Source organism: Cryptotermes secundus, unplaced genomic scaffold, assembly GCF_002891405.2.
Source record: "Cryptotermes secundus unplaced genomic scaffold, Csec_1.0 scaffold532, whole genome shotgun sequence".
NCBI lineage: Eukaryota > Metazoa > Arthropoda > Insecta > Blattodea > Kalotermitidae > Cryptotermes > Cryptotermes secundus.
In genome coordinates this window covers 74,975-96,106 of record NW_019744117.1, presented here as the reverse complement: position 1 = coordinate 96,106, position 21,132 = coordinate 74,975, and the positions used below count along the sequence as shown (strand labels likewise).

The following is a 21,132-nucleotide window of genomic DNA, read 5'->3' as shown; positions in this document are numbered from 1 at the left end:
AATTGCCACCGGACTAATGCTGCCATCTAGTGGCGATAGCCTCAAGTGCCTCATTCAAACATGTAGTACCCCACATCAATTTGTAACTTACTTATTGACTCATCTACGTATTTAAATCTTATACACTTGGTCGTCGACTTACGACCTATGCGACTTACGACCGGCCCCACTTACGACAAAAAAAATGAAAAATAAAAGATGATTAAAATGTAAAAGTTCTTAAAAATAAATTATAAAGATGATAAAAAGATTAGAAAGGTTAAAAAATACTGTTAATAAATATATGGCCGACATACGACCAGTTCGACTTACGACCTGTCAGTAAGAACTGAAATCGGTCGTAAGTCGACGACCAAGTGTACTTTAAATATTTCAAGAGACGGCGAATTTATCTTCCGGTAACATGCACGAAATGAACTACTAATTACTATATCGGATAAGCTGACAACAAAGCAATAAGTAAGATGTAATAAGTAAGTTCTTTATTATCCTATTTTATGTATGAAAGAATTGTACCATAATTTGAAAGAATGGAAGACATTAGAATAAGAATAAGCATTTATTTACTAACAAAACACAATTTTCTAACATTACGACTGACAACAGTTATTAAGAACACGAAGAAATAAACACAAAAATTGTAAAAACAACGCGTTGTTTTTCGATCAAAATTCAGTACACAAAACTACGAAATTGTGGAGAATATTTTCGGTTCAAGATTTGGAATCAACAAGCTAGATTTAGTTTAAGAAGTTAATACCCTTTAAAGTTACCATAATATTTCCGACCTGTGTCATTTTCGGCTCTGTGTAGTATGTTATCTGTATTGCGATAAACTGTCCAAAAAACGAAACGTGTCTCTGTTGAAATAACGTCAAGGTCAATATAGAACTGCAGATCGCTAATAAAACGTTCGGTAAACACATACTCCAATGGAGTATAACCTTCCACTGCTGTGAGGTACTTCATCGTGTATCTTTACACGCTCCGTGTATATAGCTTTCCGGATGCAGGTTCGAAAGCCTTGAAATAACTTAATCGAGCCAGCACGGGACTGAACGCGCCCAGTGAGGCAGAGCAGTACTGCTGATTAACGCTACGTATCTGCAGTTCGTCTCCGAGTCCGAGGGGACACACAGCGTTTGCGCAATAGTCTCCAGAGGCCTTCGGCTCTGTTCAGAAGAGAACTGACAGACAGTACGGTATCAATGAAGGTAAGAGGACATAAAAGTAGCAAGGCTACTTATCAGTGAGTAGACTGGTGTAATATTTAACGAACATATGTAATACTTCGTTAACGAGCTGCATGAAATAGGGTAGGAACCCGAAAATTAAGTGAGCTGTATGAATAAATTCTCTTTCCCTTATCACTTGCAACGAATAAAATATCACGAAGATTATCGTCTCCTCGGATTAGACGCCTTGTAGTCTGGCTGATAAATATCGACGTTTCGGAAAAGATCCAGTGCCTTCTTTTTTTTAAACTTCACCCCACTGGAATGATGACAGAGGCAGCAGGACCCTTCAGAATGTTAATAAATATCGACAAGACCATACGGCGTCAAACCCCAGAAGAAAGTGAATTTTAAAGTCACTGCCGTTGGTATTTCAGATATCACGAGAAAGTTCTATACGTCATCACAAAATTACACACATATAAAGAAACACACACATATATAAGGTGTAACATATCTTTATGCTTTTCGTAATCAGCAGTTACTGGACTTTATCCTAAACATTTCTCAAGCTGCTTTACAATATTTTCATAATTTCCATTCTTAACTTTAAATTCAATTTATAAGCTCTAAGTCTATCACAAGGCCGGTCAAAGTAGTCGCGTGGTTTAAGGCATGAGCTATCTTCGCTCGCTCAACCGCTGGGATCGTGGGCTCGAACCCCACTCAAGGTATGGATGTCTGTGCGTTTATTCTGTTTGTGTTGTTCTGTGTTTAGGTGGGTGTCTTGTCACGGGCTGATTACCTGTCCAAGGAGTCCTACCGACCGTAAAAATGAATACGGAACAGAAAAAGAGGCCTGGGCCCTGAATGGGCTGGAAGAGCCATTGTAAAGAAAAGTCTGTCACAAACAAAGAGCATTCTGTCTTGCGAAACTTTCGCTTTCATTTTGGTTCACGGCTATACTGGTATATACTGCACAGATGGGATCCGATATATTACTGAACACTCATTACATAGAAAAGAATTTTACTTAGCATGTCCAACTTTCTACGAGTCGGGATAGCTCAGTCAGCATAGCGATGGACTTGGGGCTGGACTGTCGGGGTTACATTCCCAGAAGGGACAGAGATTTTCTCTACTTCGCAGCGTCCAGACCGGTTCTGGGTCCCACCCAGCCTTCACCCAGGGTGTTCCAGGAGCTCTTTCCTCGGGGGTAAAGCGGACACAGAGTGAAGCAGACCACTTACTGTCATCTAGTACGGAAGTCAAAAATATTGGAGCTACACTTCCACGCCTCATATGTCTTTATAGCATGGCAAAGTTAAAGGTGTTCCTGTGCTTTGAGGACGAATGGGGAAGTGGATGTATAGGTACACGCTATTTTGAACTTGACACCAGTTGGAGGTAAGCGGTCAGCTTCACGCTTCGGCCGCTTTACCCACGAGAAAAATGTCTTTATAGCCTGGCGCTTAAATAATTAAGCACACGGACAGTTTTATTTTACTTTTTATGGAAATATGTCTAGTGAACTCGTCTCTCTTAAGCGCCAGATACGAACATTAGTGTCGCTTTGAAGTCGGCTGGGAACGAGAACGCCGTGCTCTACATATCTGCAAGATAAGTGGTCACGCTTAGAAACGTCCTTCATTTAGGCCAAGGCAGAAAATTAGCCTGTTCGGGGAAGCGATATAAGGAGCCAGACTGCGGTGACTACAACATATGCGCTCTTATGTCACATGACATTTACGTGTATTTTAATGTGGTAGAGTAAGACTGCCTTGAGGACGCATGCAACCAAGGCCATTAACGTTCCTCGCAGAATTACTATATGCGGATTAAGTGAACAAAATAAAACTGATGAGTTTGGACATATCCAGCTGGAAGGATGTTTAGCCTGCGCAAATGCTTATTAACTAACATAATGTACGTTCATATATGAGGTAGAAAAATGATATACAGAATTTCAATTATTTCGTTTACTTGTTACTTAACAGAATTTTCGTGAATCATCGTTCGTGCTGATACAGTGTATATGATACGTGTTCTAATATACTTTAACACGAATGGAAGGAAGTGCGGCTCAACCAGTATAGACCTATGAGGTAAGTTTCACTCATAGTTAAAAGTCGTAATTTGATTACAATTAACTGTATATCATGCAACGCGAAAGGAAATTGTTAAATTAAGTATATAACTAGTTTAGTGACATGTGCGGTAGTAGAACTTGCCATGTTAATATACTGAACATATTCATAATATTAACTTTTCACTGTGCGGAAATTTAGTTCACAGTTCTACTGTATTTTATCAATTAATTTTATTCAACTTCAACATTTAATATTCTAGTTCTCAAATTTAGTTTTATCACAATATAAGAAAGTCAAAAATACACAACAAAAATTTGTAAACATATCCTATTACTTCTAATATAAGACGCACATTGTACATATTTTTTTAGCTGAAAAATTAAGGCGTGTCTTAAATCCGAGAAATGTGCATATTTCTAATTTTTTCCCTAAAACCCATAAGTAAGAACTGGATGCGTCTTGTATTCCAAGTAATACGGTATTTAATTTAAGATGTTCGCTAATACGCATGCGTATAAGTCCCACAATTTAGTGGTGACGCTTATGTGTTTCTTATATCCCCCTGATGCTGAGAACACCGACCGACAAAACAATATTAACACATTAATGTTATTTTATTTACTTATAAAATGTTGTGTAAAAAGTAAGCAAAGGTATCCCTGTAACAGGTCTTGGAGGCCCATAGGGTTGTGTGATGTTGAGGTTCCCACATTTTCCAGACAATCGGCTCATAGATGGCGGTAAGGTTGTCAGCCCTACGCGCCGGCCGCCCTTTACCCACAAGAACATTCCAAGAATATTCCTGGTACTCATTTCTGTTAGAGGCTGAGTCGACCTCAAGGCCATAGTGCGGCTGGAAGGATTAGGTAAATTTAAAAAATCCAATGACCTCATCAGAATTCGATCCCGCGACCTTACGGCTAGTAGCATAGTGCCTCAACCAACAATATAAAATGTTGTGTTGACGGTTATATTAACCCTCCCTCATAACGGAAAAGCCATGTTCTTATATCCACCACGTCAAATATTTTATTTTAAAATTAAGAGAGTGAAATTAAATAAATTTTTATATGTATGATGAAAATTGGGACGGAGGATAATTTTGAAAATGAAATATTCAGGCTTTTCTTTGGAAAAATTTATAAATGCAACTGTGTTCAATATAAATGGCTTAACAATATAAATTCATGCTTTTTTGGTGTGAATTTAAGAACTATCGATATACCTGTACCAAATTTCTAAACTTGTATAGAAAACTAACGAATTAACCCGTCTGTATCACTTGTTCATATGATATTTACAATACGATTAAAAAGATAAATACATGTACGTGAAGAAGAAATGTTACGCCTTTGAGGGGCATGCTTTTGCACAGAAGTGGGTTAAACATATCTATTTATTGGCATCAAAATTCAAAACATAGGATTTGAGGTTCTCACAGCGATGATTATGAAGAGTACTATCTTCTATGATATAGCGCCGTGTACTCCGTTGAATGTCAACTGAATTTTCGAAAGAATATATTGCATCCATATTCCTTGCTACTCCGAAACGTCGGTTGACTTTCAACAGATTACGCGGCGTTATATCCCAGAAGACAACACTATTCAAAATTGAGAACGTTAATATCCATCCATGTAAGTAATTACATCTTCAACAGATATTTTCTGGTAATGAAACAAAGGAAGAACTGATAAGCAGAGCACGTAGCATACACGGAGAATTTAGAAACAGGTAATATCTTTGTCACGAAACGCGCATGAAGGAACCACTTTGGTGTCTTACGAACCGATAGTAAAAATAATTATGTGACATTACATTGCATTCCCTGGATGCAAAGTGAGTCCAAATGACTATAGGATGTGGAATATATCATATAATTACAAAAACATGTGTACAGTACAACAGAAATTTTACGCAAGAGAACACAGTGGGTTTACATAAGGCTGTTTAAAAACACATCCGCATGCATTGCATCATACTGTCAACTTATGCAATTTACACAACTTTTAAGCGGATAGGCAATTTTTTAAATAACAGATATTCAACAACAGAGTAGAGTGAGCGTCTGTTCAAGTTTTGTTTCAGTGCTGTTTCAAATCGCGCTTTTTCATTCATTAGACTTTTGAGATTAGGCAACAAATTATTGAAAATTTGTAACCCTGCATAATATGTGCTTTTTTGAAAGCATGAGAGGTTAACAACTGGATTTTAAAGTGGATCTCAGAGAAGAAGTTCTGGGAAGAACTAATTGCTTACTTTCCTAGAGAGAGAGAGAGAGAGAGAGAGAAGAGAAGAGAAAAATGTGCGGAAGTACTCTGAGACACTACAATGTGGCGGGGGGTAAGAAATTATGTCTCCGGTTTTGAAGGTTCCCAGGCAGTGTCCACTTCTTGCCCTTCTGGTAGAGGTGATGCACATGATCGCAGTAATTTTTATATGACGCTGGAAGGGCTGCATTATATTAAAATTTGATCTAACTGTGGGAGTTTTGTATTATGGCGAAATTTCGATGTTACCAATGGGAGGGCTGTATGTGAAGTAAGCAGTGCAAGGTGACATTTGCATACCAACTCAGCATTTGCTCTAGGACCGAGGAAAACCACGGAAATCCCTGATCGAGTTGGCCGATCGCAGGACCTTCCGGATGCAAACCGATTTCTAGCTAATAGTCCGTCATTAGATATGCCAAACCTAACATTAATTCCTATCTGGCTGTTGCTTTATTTGAAAAAAAGTTTATATATTTGTTTTTCAGAACTTTCTTTTCATATGCATACAGTTGTGCATAAATATGGAAGAGAATGTATGCCTGTGCGCCTGTCCGCCATATTGTCCAGCGTAGGGAACTGGTCGATATGACCGCCGACGGACTGTATGTTCTGTGATGCTTTCATAATTCTGGTTATGTGTAAAGAAAATTTCTCCTTTAATGTTTTTTCAGGTGGTCTAGAATGATGTATGTATTGGGTCAGTGATATTGACCAGTTTCAGCTAATTGTTTCCTAATTTATTATTTATGATTGTCGTACCGAGCGGATTATCTTGCAAGCAGGGATAAGGGAGGCAGATATGTGTCACCGATAGGATCATAGTGTCATCATTCCTGAATCTGGCTGTTTTCGCTGATTACAGACTCTCGACACAATGTCGTCTCTAACCTCTTGATAATATTTCTTATTAATGGAATTCCCGCCTGTTCAGGTAACGTTACAGCTGGTTTTACCCTACGTAATTTTATTATTATCGTGAGGACTTTATTTAGAAATGTCAGTAATTTATTTATGTAGGTGTTGGTAGCATAGCTTCATAAGGGGGAAGCATATGTCAGCATGGAATTAAGTGATTTATAAATTACTAACTCTAGATTAATGTAAATTGTGGAGGATTTGTTTAAGATAGGAAACATTAATTAGTTTTGCGCAACATGCAGGATACTTTGTTTCGTTATTCCAAGCTATAATTTCGTTAAAAATCTTTACTTGTTACTTACTGCGGCGACAGTGGCGTAATCGTTTAGAAAATTGTATAATTATACACATCTGTATTAATCCTGATTCTCCATTTCTGGAACAACGGTTTTAAAAGGCTTATAGCAGTGTTTAACTTCCTAACTGCTATACCTACGCTGCCTGACCGAACATTAATATTCGTATCATCAGCACAGACTGAAATTTCTATGTTTGAGTCATTTTCAACTGACGGAATGTTAACATAAATATTGAAGAGCGTGGGTCCGAGTAAGCTACCCTGAGGCCGCGCCATAGCTCGAGCGGTTAGTCGCTGGCTTTCCAACGCGGCGGCTCGGGTTCGATCCCGGTTCTGGTCAAGTGGGATTTGTGGTGGACAAAGTGGCGCTGGGGCAGGTTTTCTCCGAGTACTTCGGTTTCCCCTGCCAATCTTCATTCCACCAATTGCTCCACAATCACCCTCACCTATCATCTGGGCCTGGTACAATAGGCCAGAAGTGGCCGCAGTACAAGGGACTTAGTCCCACCCCACTAGCAATAATAAAAAGCTACCCTGAGCCACTCCGGCCTGAATGGGGCGTAGGCTTGAATAAGAGTTTCAATGAGTTACAGAAAAGGATCGATTTTGGAGTGTTTTCTATAATATACGTACGTTAAGTGATGTGGGAGTTTGGCCTAATAAGTTTAGAAATTAGTCCTGTGGTCCAAACCTTGTCGAATGGTCGTTCAAAATCTAGAAATGGCGTTAATGTGCGTAATGAGCTCTGCGTTCCTTAACAACGCATGTGTTGTGGAGGGTCGTCTCTTAAAACCACATTGGTCTTTTCTGATAACTTTCAGCTCCAGAAGTTGGAAGTTTCTTGCTTATTGGTCTATACTTCAGTGGGGACGTGTGGTCCTTACCTGGTTTCGGAAGCAGAGTGATTTTACATATTTTCCATTGTGTAGGAAAATAATTTAGCGCAAGCGATCTATTAAATATTTAAGCAATAAACTTGAGAACTAGCCGCGGCCGATGTTTAAGTATTATGTTCAGTATTCCTTCAGGCCCTGCTGCTTTGCGTGGTTCGAGGTGGTAGAAAATTCAAGCAATTTCAGAATGATTTGTAACCATTATCGGGCATGACAGTGGTTGTTTAAGGAAGTCATTCACTACTTGTTCTTTGCTAAGTGTAAGGGTTCGGCCACACAGAGCGCTACGTACGCGACGCACGCTACGTAATATTGACTTGTATATCTGTAGAAATCCGAGATTTCTCTTCTCCATGTCGTCCAGACCGGCACTGGGGTCCACCCAACCTCCTATCCAATGGGTATCGGAGACTCTTTCCCCGGAGGTAAAGCGGCCGGGGCGTGGAGCTGACTACTCACCCCCAACTAATGTCAATATCAAGAAAATATGGATCTATACGTCCACTCGCCCATACGCCTTCATGGCATAGTGCTTAATTGGTTAAACACAGGGACAATTTTACCATTTTACCTTTAGAGGGTGATAAGCAGACATACAGGCAGTAAAGATGGTCACATAAGACTCCATTCGCTTTTCTTCAAAACAAGAAAAGGAGGCTAATAAAAAGCAGAATGAAATATAAGGCCTACCAACAAATGATTTCTTTTCGAACTGCATAAATATACTGTAGCCGCTTGAGTGAGTTTGTAAATAACAGCCACACGCTATATGCAAGTCGTAATATTTACATGTGGAACATTCCAATACACTCGGTTTGGATGCGTGTTCCTAAGTAACGCAACAAGAAACGAGGGGTTTCGGATTAGACGAATGTTTATTGAGCAGTTATTTGTTTCCACTCACAAATACTCATACAATCACTCAGTAACGTCTTTCACATTCCCTCTTCAATGGCTGTACTCATGCGCCGCTGTTCTCGGTGGTCTTCGCTCTTGATTCCTCCCTCACCGCTCGTTGGATCTTAACTATTTTTGGGTCTTTGAACTGTTATTAGTTCTTCCCTTATCGCTCTTTCAATCTTCTCCCATATCGACATCTTCCTGTTGAATCCCCTCGAACAGTGTTCACTGCTCCTTATATAGGCTCAGCACGGATCATCGATACAAAACACATCGTTGCTTAGCAACGGATATCATGTATGATTGTCAGGCGTGTCCATCCATGCCTTGCCTAGCAACGGACGCCCTATAATATTGGATGCTTCGTTACTGTGGGAACTCAACAATTTAGTCTCTGTTGCTTAAGCATTTCCTTAGGCAACGGTCTGTTTATGTTTCGTTGCCTAAGAATTGGTAGCCGTTGACCAGCAATGGACGTTCTTTAGTCCGGTCTTCCTGGCGGCACGCCACAATATTGTCAAATGTTGCCTATGTAACGGGACAAATAACTTCACGCAAGTCTCGGATTTAGCGAATATTTATTGTACTCTCGCCTTCACACATGCAAGTACAATTTTTGCCACTTGTAGCGTCCTCTGACGTTTCTTCGATAACAAGTCAAAGTCAAAGCCAAAGTCACATTGCGACTGACGGTCAGTCTTGGTGTCGAGCCCCATCTGGGGCTCATGACCAGATATGAATTATTACCGTTTGACAGTTACGGTCTTGTTTCTGTGGGGCGCCCTCTCTGACGAGAGAACGGGTTTGTCGTTTGTACGTGCTGCTGGCCCTTGCCAGCACAGTCTTTCTCGGGTCCAAGTCCCTTGAGACTTCGTCGCCTCCTACGACTCGCAGGGTCGCTATAAGTAAGGATATGCACTGCTTACAGAACACCACTCTCAACAGTTCGGTTTTACCGTTGTCATGCAACGAACCCTCTGTTGTCTCCTGGGAAACGCTTTTGTTGTCCTTTCATCTCCGGGAAAACGCATTTGTTGCTTAAGGCATTCCCAGGCAACAGCCCACACTTATTGTGTTTTCCCGGCACGTGACAATGTTACCTGACACCTTTAGTACAAATAATTGTATGAGTGTTCTTTGGTTCTTTAAGTGAAAAGCACAGTTTAACTTATTACATAGGGTTTTAGCTTTGAACGGCGTCTGCTGTGAAGATTCATACTGGGGACTTTAGGGGTATATGGCACCGTATTGTAATCGAGTATGTAGATATCGATGTTTCGGAGAAATAAACTGCACCAATCTTCAGGGCGTATGTCACTTCTAACTAGAAAGATTCACTACAACAGCCTAACTGGTGTCATAATTCAGCAGATTGCAACGTGAGTGAAATATTTTTCACAATCCTGTGCCTAACATCTTGACAGAGCCATCTATTTGTGAAGATTACCGTACTAACTCCTGAGATGTGACCTCATGTAGTGTGGTAGAAGGTCACTGACGTTACGGAGTAAAGGCTGCTTACTTAGCTTATTTTTCGACCCTGAAGATGGAGGCAGTACTTCCTCCGATATTTCTGCGAATTACCAGACTACAAGGTTAACATCCCAGAAGGCGGTATTGTTCATAGTTACGGCTGTGGGAACCTGAAACCTTGATTAAAGTAACTTTTTATCTTATTCCTAACAGTGAATGAGCAAAATGTCAAAGAAAGAAGCACAAAAAAAGTTGCAGGATAAAACAATACAGAAGAAAACGAACAGAGAAGACGACAAAGCTGACGTGCAGAAATGCATTGAAACGTTGCGGGAACTCCTCCAAGGTAAGTTGGCGTGACCTTTTGCAGAGTTTGTGGAGCGTGAGGGTAGGCTTACATAATCGTAGTGTCATTGAGAACGACTTCGTAAAGTGTTGAAATTATTCTACAAAATTTATTAGACTCGCCACGTGTTTTTGAGTATGTTTCTTCTGTCACTAAAATGCAGAAGAATAAGGAGAAGTAATTATTAGCTAAACATCTAACTCCATGAAGCTGAGTCCTTCTTGAATAGCCACCAGTTTTTGACTCATTCAAGAAATTTTCAATATGTTACAGAGAAATGAAGATTAATTGTCGTGTTCACAAGGGTGTGCTACTGGTCCTATCCTGTGCAGGATTAATCCAGTCCACATATTTTCGCGGTAGTGTAGTTGGTTGAGGCACTATGCTACAAGCCGGAAGGTCGCGGGTTCAAGTCCCGATAAGGTCATTGGATTTTTTAAATTTACCCAATCCTTCCAGCCGCACTATGGCCCTGGGGTCGACTCAGCCTCTAACAGAAATGAGTACCAGGAAGGTTCTTCGAATATTCTTGAGGAGGGGGGGGGGGTAAAAGGCGGCCGGCGCGTAGGGCTGACAACCTTCCCGCCATCTATGAGTCGATTGTCTAGAAACCTCAACATCTCACAACCCTATGGGCCTCCAGGACCTGCTACAGGGATATATTTTCATACTTACTATATTCAAGTCTGATTAATGACCTCCTTCCTTCATTATGTACGTATTTATATTCTCTCCCATGCCTGCCACATGTTTTTCCAATCTCATTTTCTTTGATCTGATTCTCTAATACATTTTACCGACGAGTACAAATATGAAGTTTGTTATTTTGCAGTTGTTATGTTTGTTCTATTACGTCTTCACTCTTAGTTTTAAATATGCTGAGAAGTATACTGTGCTAAAGAAAGCCATAAAGGGCATCGCTCCAAGATAACAGGGAGCTTGAAAAATGTGAATTAGAGTGGCCTTCACATGCACTGTGTGCTCTGTTTTATGGCAGTCAAGCTGTCACTAATTTAGTATTCTATTGCTTCACAGGAGAGAAGAACCTAAAAATAAGATTGGATGACAAATTCATGCTCCGATATCTGAGATGGTTGGATTTCGACCCAGAATTGGCTTTCAACAAGGTATTATATTGTACTGGTGCCAATGATACTGCTACTGCTAGTACTGATGTTACTACTGCTGCTAATGTTACTACTACTGGCACCCCTACTACTACTACTACTACTACTAATGTTACTGTTACTGACGCCTCTACTACTACTACTAATGCCACTGATCTTACTACTGCTGCTAGTACTATTACTGCTGCCACTGGTTTTACTACTACTACTTCTACTGCTAATGTTACTGTTACTGACACTACTACTACTACTACTACTACTACTACTAATGCCACTGATCTTACTACTGCTGCCACTGGTGTTACTAGTACTTCTGCTGCTAATGTTACTGTTACTGACAACACTGCTACTACTACTACTACTACTACTACTACTACTACTGTCACTGATGTTACTAATACTGCTGTTGCTAATGTTACTGCTACTGACAACCATACTACTGTACTATTACTACTGCTGATATTCTCATGCTTAATGAATCCTGAGTCAATTGAATCCAACCCACGGCTTCAAACAACCTCACATTTACTGATAGGTTACCCATGTAATTTCTTCTCCTCAGATTTTGTGACTGTCATTCTGTACGTACGTATTTCTCACATCGCCTGTGGGTGCTACATGTTCGCCCATCTTATCCTGATGGAGTTTGTCATGAAGAGTATAAGTTATGAAGCTCCTCATCATGCAGTTTCAGCTGTCCTCCTTCCATCTAAGGACCAGATATTCTAATTAGTATTTTATTCTCAAACAACAACTTATGCTAGTTCTCCTTGGAGGTTGGGGGACCACGCTCACACACGAAAGGAACAATTCATGAAATTATACACGTAGTTCTATATGTTTCAGTAGTTTAATGACGATTTTGAATCTTAGACGGAAAGATTGAGGTTTCTGAATTGAATGTAGCATGCATTCCCCGGAACAGATTGAGCTCTAACTTTTCAAGAGTGTAATTCTGATTCGTTTCTGTCGAATCAATTTCTAAGTTTTGCGTTTTCGCTCAAGATAAAAATGCATCACTTTCAGGTTTCAAAGACTCATGGTTTGTGGTGGACAAAGTGACACTGGGGTACGCTTTCTCCGAGTACTTTAGATTGATTAATTAATCATCCTATCATAGACGCTGTATAGTCTTAATACTTAGGTCGTCTTTAAACAGACATAGAAAAAGAAAAGAATTATTCGGTTCATAACGTAATTTCTCGTCCCACTTATTCAAGTTCAGTTGGTAAATGACAATCATCACCCTTTAAAATGCTGAGTTTACTAGGCCTGTATGGGGTATGCGGCAGTGTAGTTGGTTGTGGCACTATGCTACAAGCCGGAAGGTCGCGGGTTCGAGTCCGATGAGGTGGATATTTTCAACTGACATAAACCTTCCAGCGGCACTATGGTCCTAGGGTCGACACAGCCTCTAAGAGAAATGAGTATCAAGAATTTTCCTGCGAGTAAACGGCGGTCGGCGCGTAAGACTGACAACCTTACCGCCATTTGTGAGCCGATTGTCTAGAGAAAGTGTGGGAGCCTCGACGTCTCACAACCCTATGGGCCTTCACGGCCTGTTACAGGGATACCTTTACCTCACTAGGCCTGTACATACCACCTGTTCTAATATTAACGCTCTATATTTTCGCCACAAATTGTATTTATGGGCTCCGACTATATGATTTTCACAATAAACAACGATTATTTACTAAGCACAATTAACTGCCCTGTCTCTGTAGTGGACATGGTATGTGTTTTCCATGACATAAGACATTTTAAATACTATCCAGATGAACTTCAAGCTTCAAAGTTTTATTGCGGTTGGGACTAAGGTAAGGTAAATTTGTCTCTGTGCTTAGCTAATTAAGTGCTACGCCATGAAAATGTATGGGGGAGTGGATGTATAGATCCACATTTTCTTGACCTCGGCACTAATTGGAAATCAATGATCAGCTTCACACGGGCCGCTTTACCCCAGGGGAAAGAGCGCCCGGTACCCATTGGATAGGATATAAAGGGTGTAATTAAATGTGAAAACGAATATTGAATGGATACATTTATGGAAAGGTGCGTTTCCGACCAATTAGAAATTTCGGAGTATGTCTTTTGGAGCTAACATCGGCCCTCGAGCGTCATATATTTACTGTGCTGCTCACTCGTGAAGACTTCATATCACAACATATACAGTTTAGACAGCGTCGTTAAATTATAGGAGACTGAATCAGTCATTGTTGTAACTTTCTGTAAAACAGTTTTCCTAACTTAAACAGTTCAATATTGTTTCAGATTAAGGATATATACAAATTTCGGGCCCAGACGAAGGAATGGCACTGCTGTAGTCCTCCCTCGGAGTATGAAGATATTCTAGAAATGCACATACAAGCAATATTGGCTGATAGAGACAGCAGGGGGCGCCGGGTGTACGTCGTGAAAATAGGTGAGCGAGATTGTTGCTGTATCCTCTCTCTCTCTCTCTCCTGCTGCTCCCACTTTGGAGCATAAGGCATCCGTGAATCACTTTGTTTCACTTCAGTTTCTTAATCCTAAGGCAGTCGGTAGAACTCCCTGGATGAGGGATTAGCCCGTCGTAATGTCGCTACCTACACAAACACAGAAAGAAATCCATGTCTTCAGTTGGATTCGAACCCACGATCCCAGTTTCCGAGTGAACGAAGACAGTTCATGCCTTAGACCGCTCGACCACTGTATAAATCTCTGTAGGTAAAAATTATTGTATTCCTGTCGACACAACTCTCAGCAGATGGAGTTGCGGTCTGGGACGACATGTTTCAAAACATGTATGTCAACCTCGTGTCCATATTTTACTTACTAAATCATGTACTTGGCGTAAATTTTCATGTAAACCAGGTTGACCCACCTATGTATTATATACTGTGTATCTGTAGTCTTCATTAGTGAATTAAATGTGATTTAGTGTCATTAAAATCCATATTGATATTGTTGCATTATAGACGGAAGAAGATTCCAAGTGATACTTCAATGCAAAAGGATATTAAAATATATTATTATGACACTGTATATTATTGTCACGTGTGTGAGTGACCATAGGCCGATTTTGGATTGGTAATTGAATTTATTGAAAAGTTACAGATCGTAATTACAAGTAACTATTACAGTCTCACTGGTTTATACACTCTAAAAGTCACTGTAACTAAAGCACACATAAAGTCTTCTATGTATTTACTAGTCGTCTCGTGGTAACGGATTTTAACACTCTCTTCAGCTTATGTCCTCACTAGCTGGAGAACATCCCCCAGCTGAACTGAGCTCAGAATTTATGTGTGTTAGAGTGTATAAACCAGTGAGGGTGTTATAGTTACTTGTAGTTACGATCTGTAAGTGGTCGTCTCACAACTGAACTAACCTCAGAGACTGGCGGTTTACCGCCAATCAGTTCGTCTTGCACCAAGCCCTTTCAGACTCACGGCCGGATCTTTTTTTTTAACTGAAAACTTGTAGTAATAGTCCCTATACAACACACTGTCTGACGACAAGATGGGCTTGTATCTTATAAATATCGAACTACCTAGTCTTATGTTACGGCCGACGACAGTCGGCCAGTCTGTCTTGGAATAAAGCACCCATCTGAGACCTAAGACCAGGATTTTATTACTGTCAGTTGCTGGTTTTGAACTAAACTCAAGTCAGTCACATTGCGACTGACGGTCAGTCAGCCAGTAGTTCTTGGTGTAGAGTCCTATCTGGGTCTCATGACCTGATATTTATTACTGTTTAACAGTTACGGTCTTGTTTTGTGGGATGCCCTCTCTGACGAGAGGACGGTTCTGTCTTTTGTATATGCTGCTGTCCCTTTCCAGCGCAGTCTTTCTCGGGTCCGAGTCCCTCGGGACTAGCAACCATAATCTACTGTCTCAGATTCGAGACGTCCCTTTTCGTCGCCTCATACGTCTCGCAGGGTCAAGTGGAGGTATTCGACCCCGCCTCCACACGGTTGGAACTAAGCTCTGGCGCGCTGGCTGCTGTCTATCAACGGCTGTTGTCTCGCTGTTTGTTTCGCTAACTTTGCCTAGGAGCGGGTCTACGCTGCGTTATGTTCTATAATGGGTTTCCTTTTAATTTATTGATTAACATTGTAATTATGTTGCTGAAGTTTTACCGATAGAGCGTGTTCTTTGCCGCAACAGGGAACATCTAGAACTTCAGAGGAATAACTACGATGTTAATCAATAGATAAAAGCAAGAACGGTAGTAAAATTTTCGGTTCCATAAATTGCGGGGAAATGTCTGAGCGCCCACAAATTTCTCAAGGGCTCTACAGCCAGCGAGAGCAGAGTATTGGAGGAACTGAGAATCCAGAATTACCTCAGCATAATCGTTATGCTTGCCAAGAGTCGTGCCTCGCATCTTCAGAACATGAGACAAATTTCCTGCACAGCCTGTTGTTTGTGTTCTGATTTCCTGATGGACGAATAAAGCATAAACTATTGATGTAACTAAAATATTAAAGACAATAAATATACCATCTGGAATAAAATTTGGGTGCTATAAACATTAAAATGTGAGGAATAAGAAATATTTCGAATTCGTTATTCATTAATAATCCTACATTTCGTCGCTACGTAAACTCAACTTCTTACAGCGTCGCTAAATAAACCGCAAACAAATCAATAACGTACAGAATATGCCTCCAGTTGAACGAGAGAATATCCGAGATATGAGGCTCTCAAAGCAGTGGGTAGGAAGCTTACCATCTTCTGGAATATAATGCCCTGTAATCTCTTACCATAACACTCGACATCAAATCTCAGAAGACAGTACTGTTACAGAAAATCACTAAATAGAGATGTACACGAATGTCAGAATATTGAGACATAACGCCTGAAAGCCGAAACAGTGAAGTCAGAAAAGACGGCCATTTCTATGTAACGGTTGATTAAACAAGTTTGGAGTATAACGCTGTCAACAAATACACGTCCGTTGCTGGGCAGCGGATTTGGTTACCACGGTAATTGCAAGTGTATCTGATACAACGCATTGGTAAAACACAAAACTGGGACCCTTAGATCAGTGTATTCTATTCAGTTCCCTCGAAGTCATAGCACGTACAGCAGCTGCAGGCGGAACTCGGACCCGAAAATGACTGTGCTAGGAAGGGGGTAAGAGCATTGTAAACGATAGACCCGTCCTCTCTTCAGAGAGATCCCTCCACATCAACAAAGCCGCTACTGTCTGACAGTAATAAAAATCTGGTCGTAATCTCCAGAGAGAGTGGCCGACTGACTGTTAGTAGTAATTCGCTTAGTGGGGGGTGGAGTCCAACTAGGTCCACTCGGCACGGCGGCCACTGGTTGGCCTATTGTACCTGCCCCGGGTGATTATGATGACGGAGAATTTTGTGGAATGAAAATTGGCAGGGGAAACCGAGGCACTCGGAGAAAACCCGCCCCAGCGACACTTAGTCCACCACAAATCCCACTTGACCAGACCCGGGATCGAACCTGGGCTGCCGCGGTGGGAAGCAAGCGACTAACCGCTTGAGCCATGGCGCGGCCGTCCAGACTGTAAGTAGTAACATAAGACTAAGACTCAGATGATGTAGAGTTATGTGTGAGACATTAGGTAGCAGCTGAGAAGCCGTCAGTAGAAGAGAATTCAGAAGGAAACTGAATAGTTGAATTATTGAAGGCGTTATTTCATATGTTATAGTTACATTAATCTTGAGAGTGCTATAATTAATTGTAGTTACGACTACGAATATCCAATAAACGATTCACCAATCCAAACCCCGTTTACAAGTCACTAATACACGTGACATTACTCGTATTTCATTCTTAATGTAACAGCTAAAATAACTATTACAGGTAACATAGATGACAACAAAGACATTAATATTTATCGCCTGAGTCACGTGGACGACTTGTGGCTGGAGGCGGCGATGGAGGAAGAAGAGACGCAGAAGAATGGGCTGGCTGTCATAGTCGACATGGAAGGATATTCGTTGAAACTGTTCCGCTGGCTCACGCCACAAAACTTGAGAAATTCCTCTCGCAAACTCTATGTAAGTAGCTTGTAATGGGGGGTGACGATGATGTACGGGTATAACACTCAGGACTACTGGGTTTTTGGACTATTCCCATCGTCCGGTAACCTGAAGAACACTAATGAACACGACGTTTGGGAAACTGGATCTGTTTCCTTCCTCATTTGGGGGATGAGAAGCACCTAATGTATTGGGAATATTAGAGCTAACCTCGGTCGCAGGATAACAACTACAGCTATGTATAAACCTGAGATCAGTGTTTGGCAATGGGGGACAGCAAGAAAATGTATGATGTTCATTTACTTTTAATTAGTTTCAAGGGTAGCAGTGGNTAGGTCCCTTTGATGACGTTATAACCAAGTTCTACTGTAGTTTCAAGGGTAGCAGTGATCCGAATAAAGAAGAAAAGTCTCTTTGCTCTCTGTGCATATCATATGTGAAGAACATATCAGGAAATTAAAAAATAAAGGGATCGTTATATCATTAGGACCATTTGCAAAATTAACACAATCTTAGGATTTCTCTCATGAGAACCAGGCCGGAAAGACATTAACAACAGACGGCACAGTGACTCTATAGCATTCCTTGTGAATGTAGCAGAAGCTATTTTGACGATATAGGCAGATTTCTAGTCGTGCTGCTCTGTGAACATAAGACACATTCTCAGAGAGGTTCTAGTAGAAAACTCAAAATTATCCCAACATGCCTAACAAAGTCATAGGCCAGGCTGGACTGAAGCTAGGATATTGGAAATAGAAAGTAGTAGTCGAGAGTGGAGAGTCAAGTCTTCGGAATCAGCAGCTACTGAATAATGGCAAGAAAGGAACTAGGCGGTGCAAAGAATGTGTAACTTGAAGTGACAAGGAGACTGTGATAAATCCGTTGCCAGGATACGACTAGTAAAGACTGAGAACCCTAGTGCGTGTGTAACGATGAACTAGAAAGTATGTAGAATACAGATAGCGCTGTAATTGCCTGTAGTCCCGAGTTGTATGAATGTATAAGGTGCTATAAATCCAATCATCCATTCCATAGGTCACCCTAACACGTGACAATATTACGTACTTAAGAAACGTAGCTAAATATATAAAGTAAGTAATAATATTTTAATTGCGCGAATTATATGACTTTATTTGTTGTATTCCTAAACAAATTGACTCTGTAGCTATAGTAATAATAATATAGTGAACTGCTCTGAGACATGTTCGCCGTTACACTAGCATTAGTCTTGGAATGCTAAGCCGTCCAACGTAAACAAGTTAAATATAAACAATCCAATTATCTACATGGCCTCATGTGTTTCGTCCCTTGAAGGCCATCTTCAGAGACTCAACCGTAAAGGAGTTTGCCTCAATATTTTCAAAGATCTTAGTATAATAAGTTATGAAGTTATAATGATAAACTGTTTAAAACTACATATATTTCGACATTATAAGCAGATCATTTTCTTATTTTTATGTATCTTATGTATCTTGGTATATTTTTAATGCTGCTTCTTAAAGGAACCGAAACTTGCAAGGTCCTATAAATAACTTTATTCTATACTGTGGCGTATAGACCCGTTGTTAAGCGATGGCTCTGTAAACATCGGCCGTTGTTATGTAACGTCCGAACCATATACGCACGCAACAATAGAAAACGTGGTTTTGCAACCCGTTTCTAAGCAACGGCTCGGTAAACACGTGCCAGCAGTAAACACACTTCTACAATAGAGAGGCTGTGATTTCTATTTGGTCCGCGTCGCAACCGTTGCCCTGCAATGGTGCGGTAACAAAGCCTCAACATTATATGGGCTGTGTTTTCTGCGTGGTCCTTTCCGAGGAGTTATCTTGAAGACAATTGACGCTACAGGGGTCGGTTGAGGGCTCAGTTGTGGAGTGTTAACCAGCGGGTAACGGGTGGAAGTAAACACCAGTGAAAGAAGACTGAGAAGAGATATGGTGTGATTTGTAGTGCGGAAGTCAGCAATAATGTTATAGTTATTTGTAGTTACGACCTGTAAGTGGTCAATAAATCTATTCACCAATCCAAGCACCGTCTGTAGTCACTAATACATGTGACAATATATTAAGCTTCTTGACACTGGGAGGTTTGTCGTGCCAAGTAATTCTGAAGTAAATGTGCGTTACAGTAATTATTATTAACTGAAATGTACGGTGACAAATTGTGATTACTTTTATTATTTCACTAATATTCTTTTTCAGAACTTAAGCTTCCCTCAAATCGACTTCCATGTGGTGAACACTTCTGCCCTGCTGAACGCAACAATAGCCTTGGTGTACCCTTTCCTCGATTCGAAAGTCAAGGAACACGTGAGCATCAGATTAAGTTAATTTTATAGGCTCTATATCTAAGTGGCTGAACTCGGGTATTTGTTGCTCTTTAACGGGGCCTTACTGTCAAAATAAAAATATTTGAGAATATTTCAAGAGTGTGACTAAGTACAAATATACCTAGATGTTTGAACAACATTAAAACAATTACATTCACAAAGAAATTAAAATGAAATTAAATTTACGGAATGCCAGCTGCCAATTCGCATTCCACAGTATTTTGTCTCCTTGTCTCATATGAAAATAGTAAGCAATATAATACAGAAAACTAGAATTTTAATTCCTATTTTTCATTGTTGGGAACTGAATTTCTTGTCAAAACGGAAGAACACAGATTATTTGAGAATATGCTACTGAGTAGAATACAATATCTCGACATAGAAGGAAAGCAATAAAAACGACTGAATAAAACCGTATAATGAGAAACTTCATAATTTTCATTCTTCAACACATAAACCTATTACTATGGTGTTAAAAGCGGCCTCCGTAGTCTAGGGGCAACGTTCCCACCTCATGACTCAAGGTACGCGGGTTCAAACCCGGCGGAGGTCGTGGAATTTTTAAGGGCGGAAAGAATCAGGGAACAAGTCCTCCGGGAGGGACTTTAAGCCGTGGGTCCCGTGTCGTAGCTTTACGGCACGTAAAAGATCCTCATGTCTCTAGGAGACCTCTGAGCTAAATTAGGTAAAAAGTTTCCCGCCCAAGTTGTTTCCAATGCCTCCGGTAGATGGGGAAGCATCGGGTACCGCAGCCAGTCTCGCTGGCTGAACGGGGCTGATAGCGAGCACCAGTACCGGCAGGGTATGGAGACTGGTAGAATATCAAATGGGGACGTACAATTGACTATTAGTCGCGGTGCATGGGGAAACCCACCCCCTCCAATATTATTGTCACGTATCGGGCTTATCGCGACAAATAAGTTCACGCCGTATTTTATATAGCGAACTTTATTTCACATTCGCACTTACAATCACCCAAATTACAATCTGACGATTACTGCTATCTGCAGTATCACAATTAGTACACTCCCAATGCCAGAATACAACTGACTGGCTGACTTTACGTCTTGACTCGGCGACTGTTACAGTACAACAACAGTACAACTCAGTACAACTCTGCGGTAGCCCCACTAGAACTGAACTGATCGATACGCACTGTGCATCCACTTATATAGCTGCAGTGCTTGCCTGTGGCGTAATGAGTGCCACGTCACAGTAGGACGTTGATTACGGTTACGTTAGCGTTGCGCGTTACGTCACCGCGTGACGTCACCGCGGAGGGGAGTGGCGGGGAGCGCTA

The 21,132-nt window shown here is 40.8% G+C and overlaps 1 protein-coding gene across 4 annotated transcripts in view; it reads left to right on the top strand.

Moving 5' to 3' along the window:
• Positions 1–328: 328 nt before the first annotated feature.
• LOC111874495 (alpha-tocopherol transfer protein) overlaps positions 329–21,132 on the top strand; it is a 27,454-nt gene continuing 6,650 nt past the window's right edge. The window contains exons 1-7 of one of the 4 annotated variants that reach the window (XM_023870050.2): positions 329–473; positions 3,173–3,280; positions 10,234–10,366; positions 11,402–11,493; positions 13,765–13,915; positions 17,322–17,518; positions 19,705–19,812. In XM_023870050.2, the coding sequence (XP_023725818.1) occupies positions 10,237–10,366; positions 11,402–11,493; positions 13,765–13,915; positions 17,322–17,518; positions 19,705–19,812 (678 nt within the window). In that variant the 5' untranslated portion in view covers positions 329–473; positions 3,173–3,280; positions 10,234–10,236. Of the gene's footprint in view, positions 474–967; positions 1,215–3,172; positions 3,281–10,233; positions 10,367–11,401; positions 11,494–13,764; positions 13,916–17,321; positions 17,519–19,704; positions 19,813–21,132 lie in introns of those variants that run through there. The other 3 variants (XM_023870048.2, XM_023870051.2, XM_023870049.2) reach the window with 3 other exon arrangements.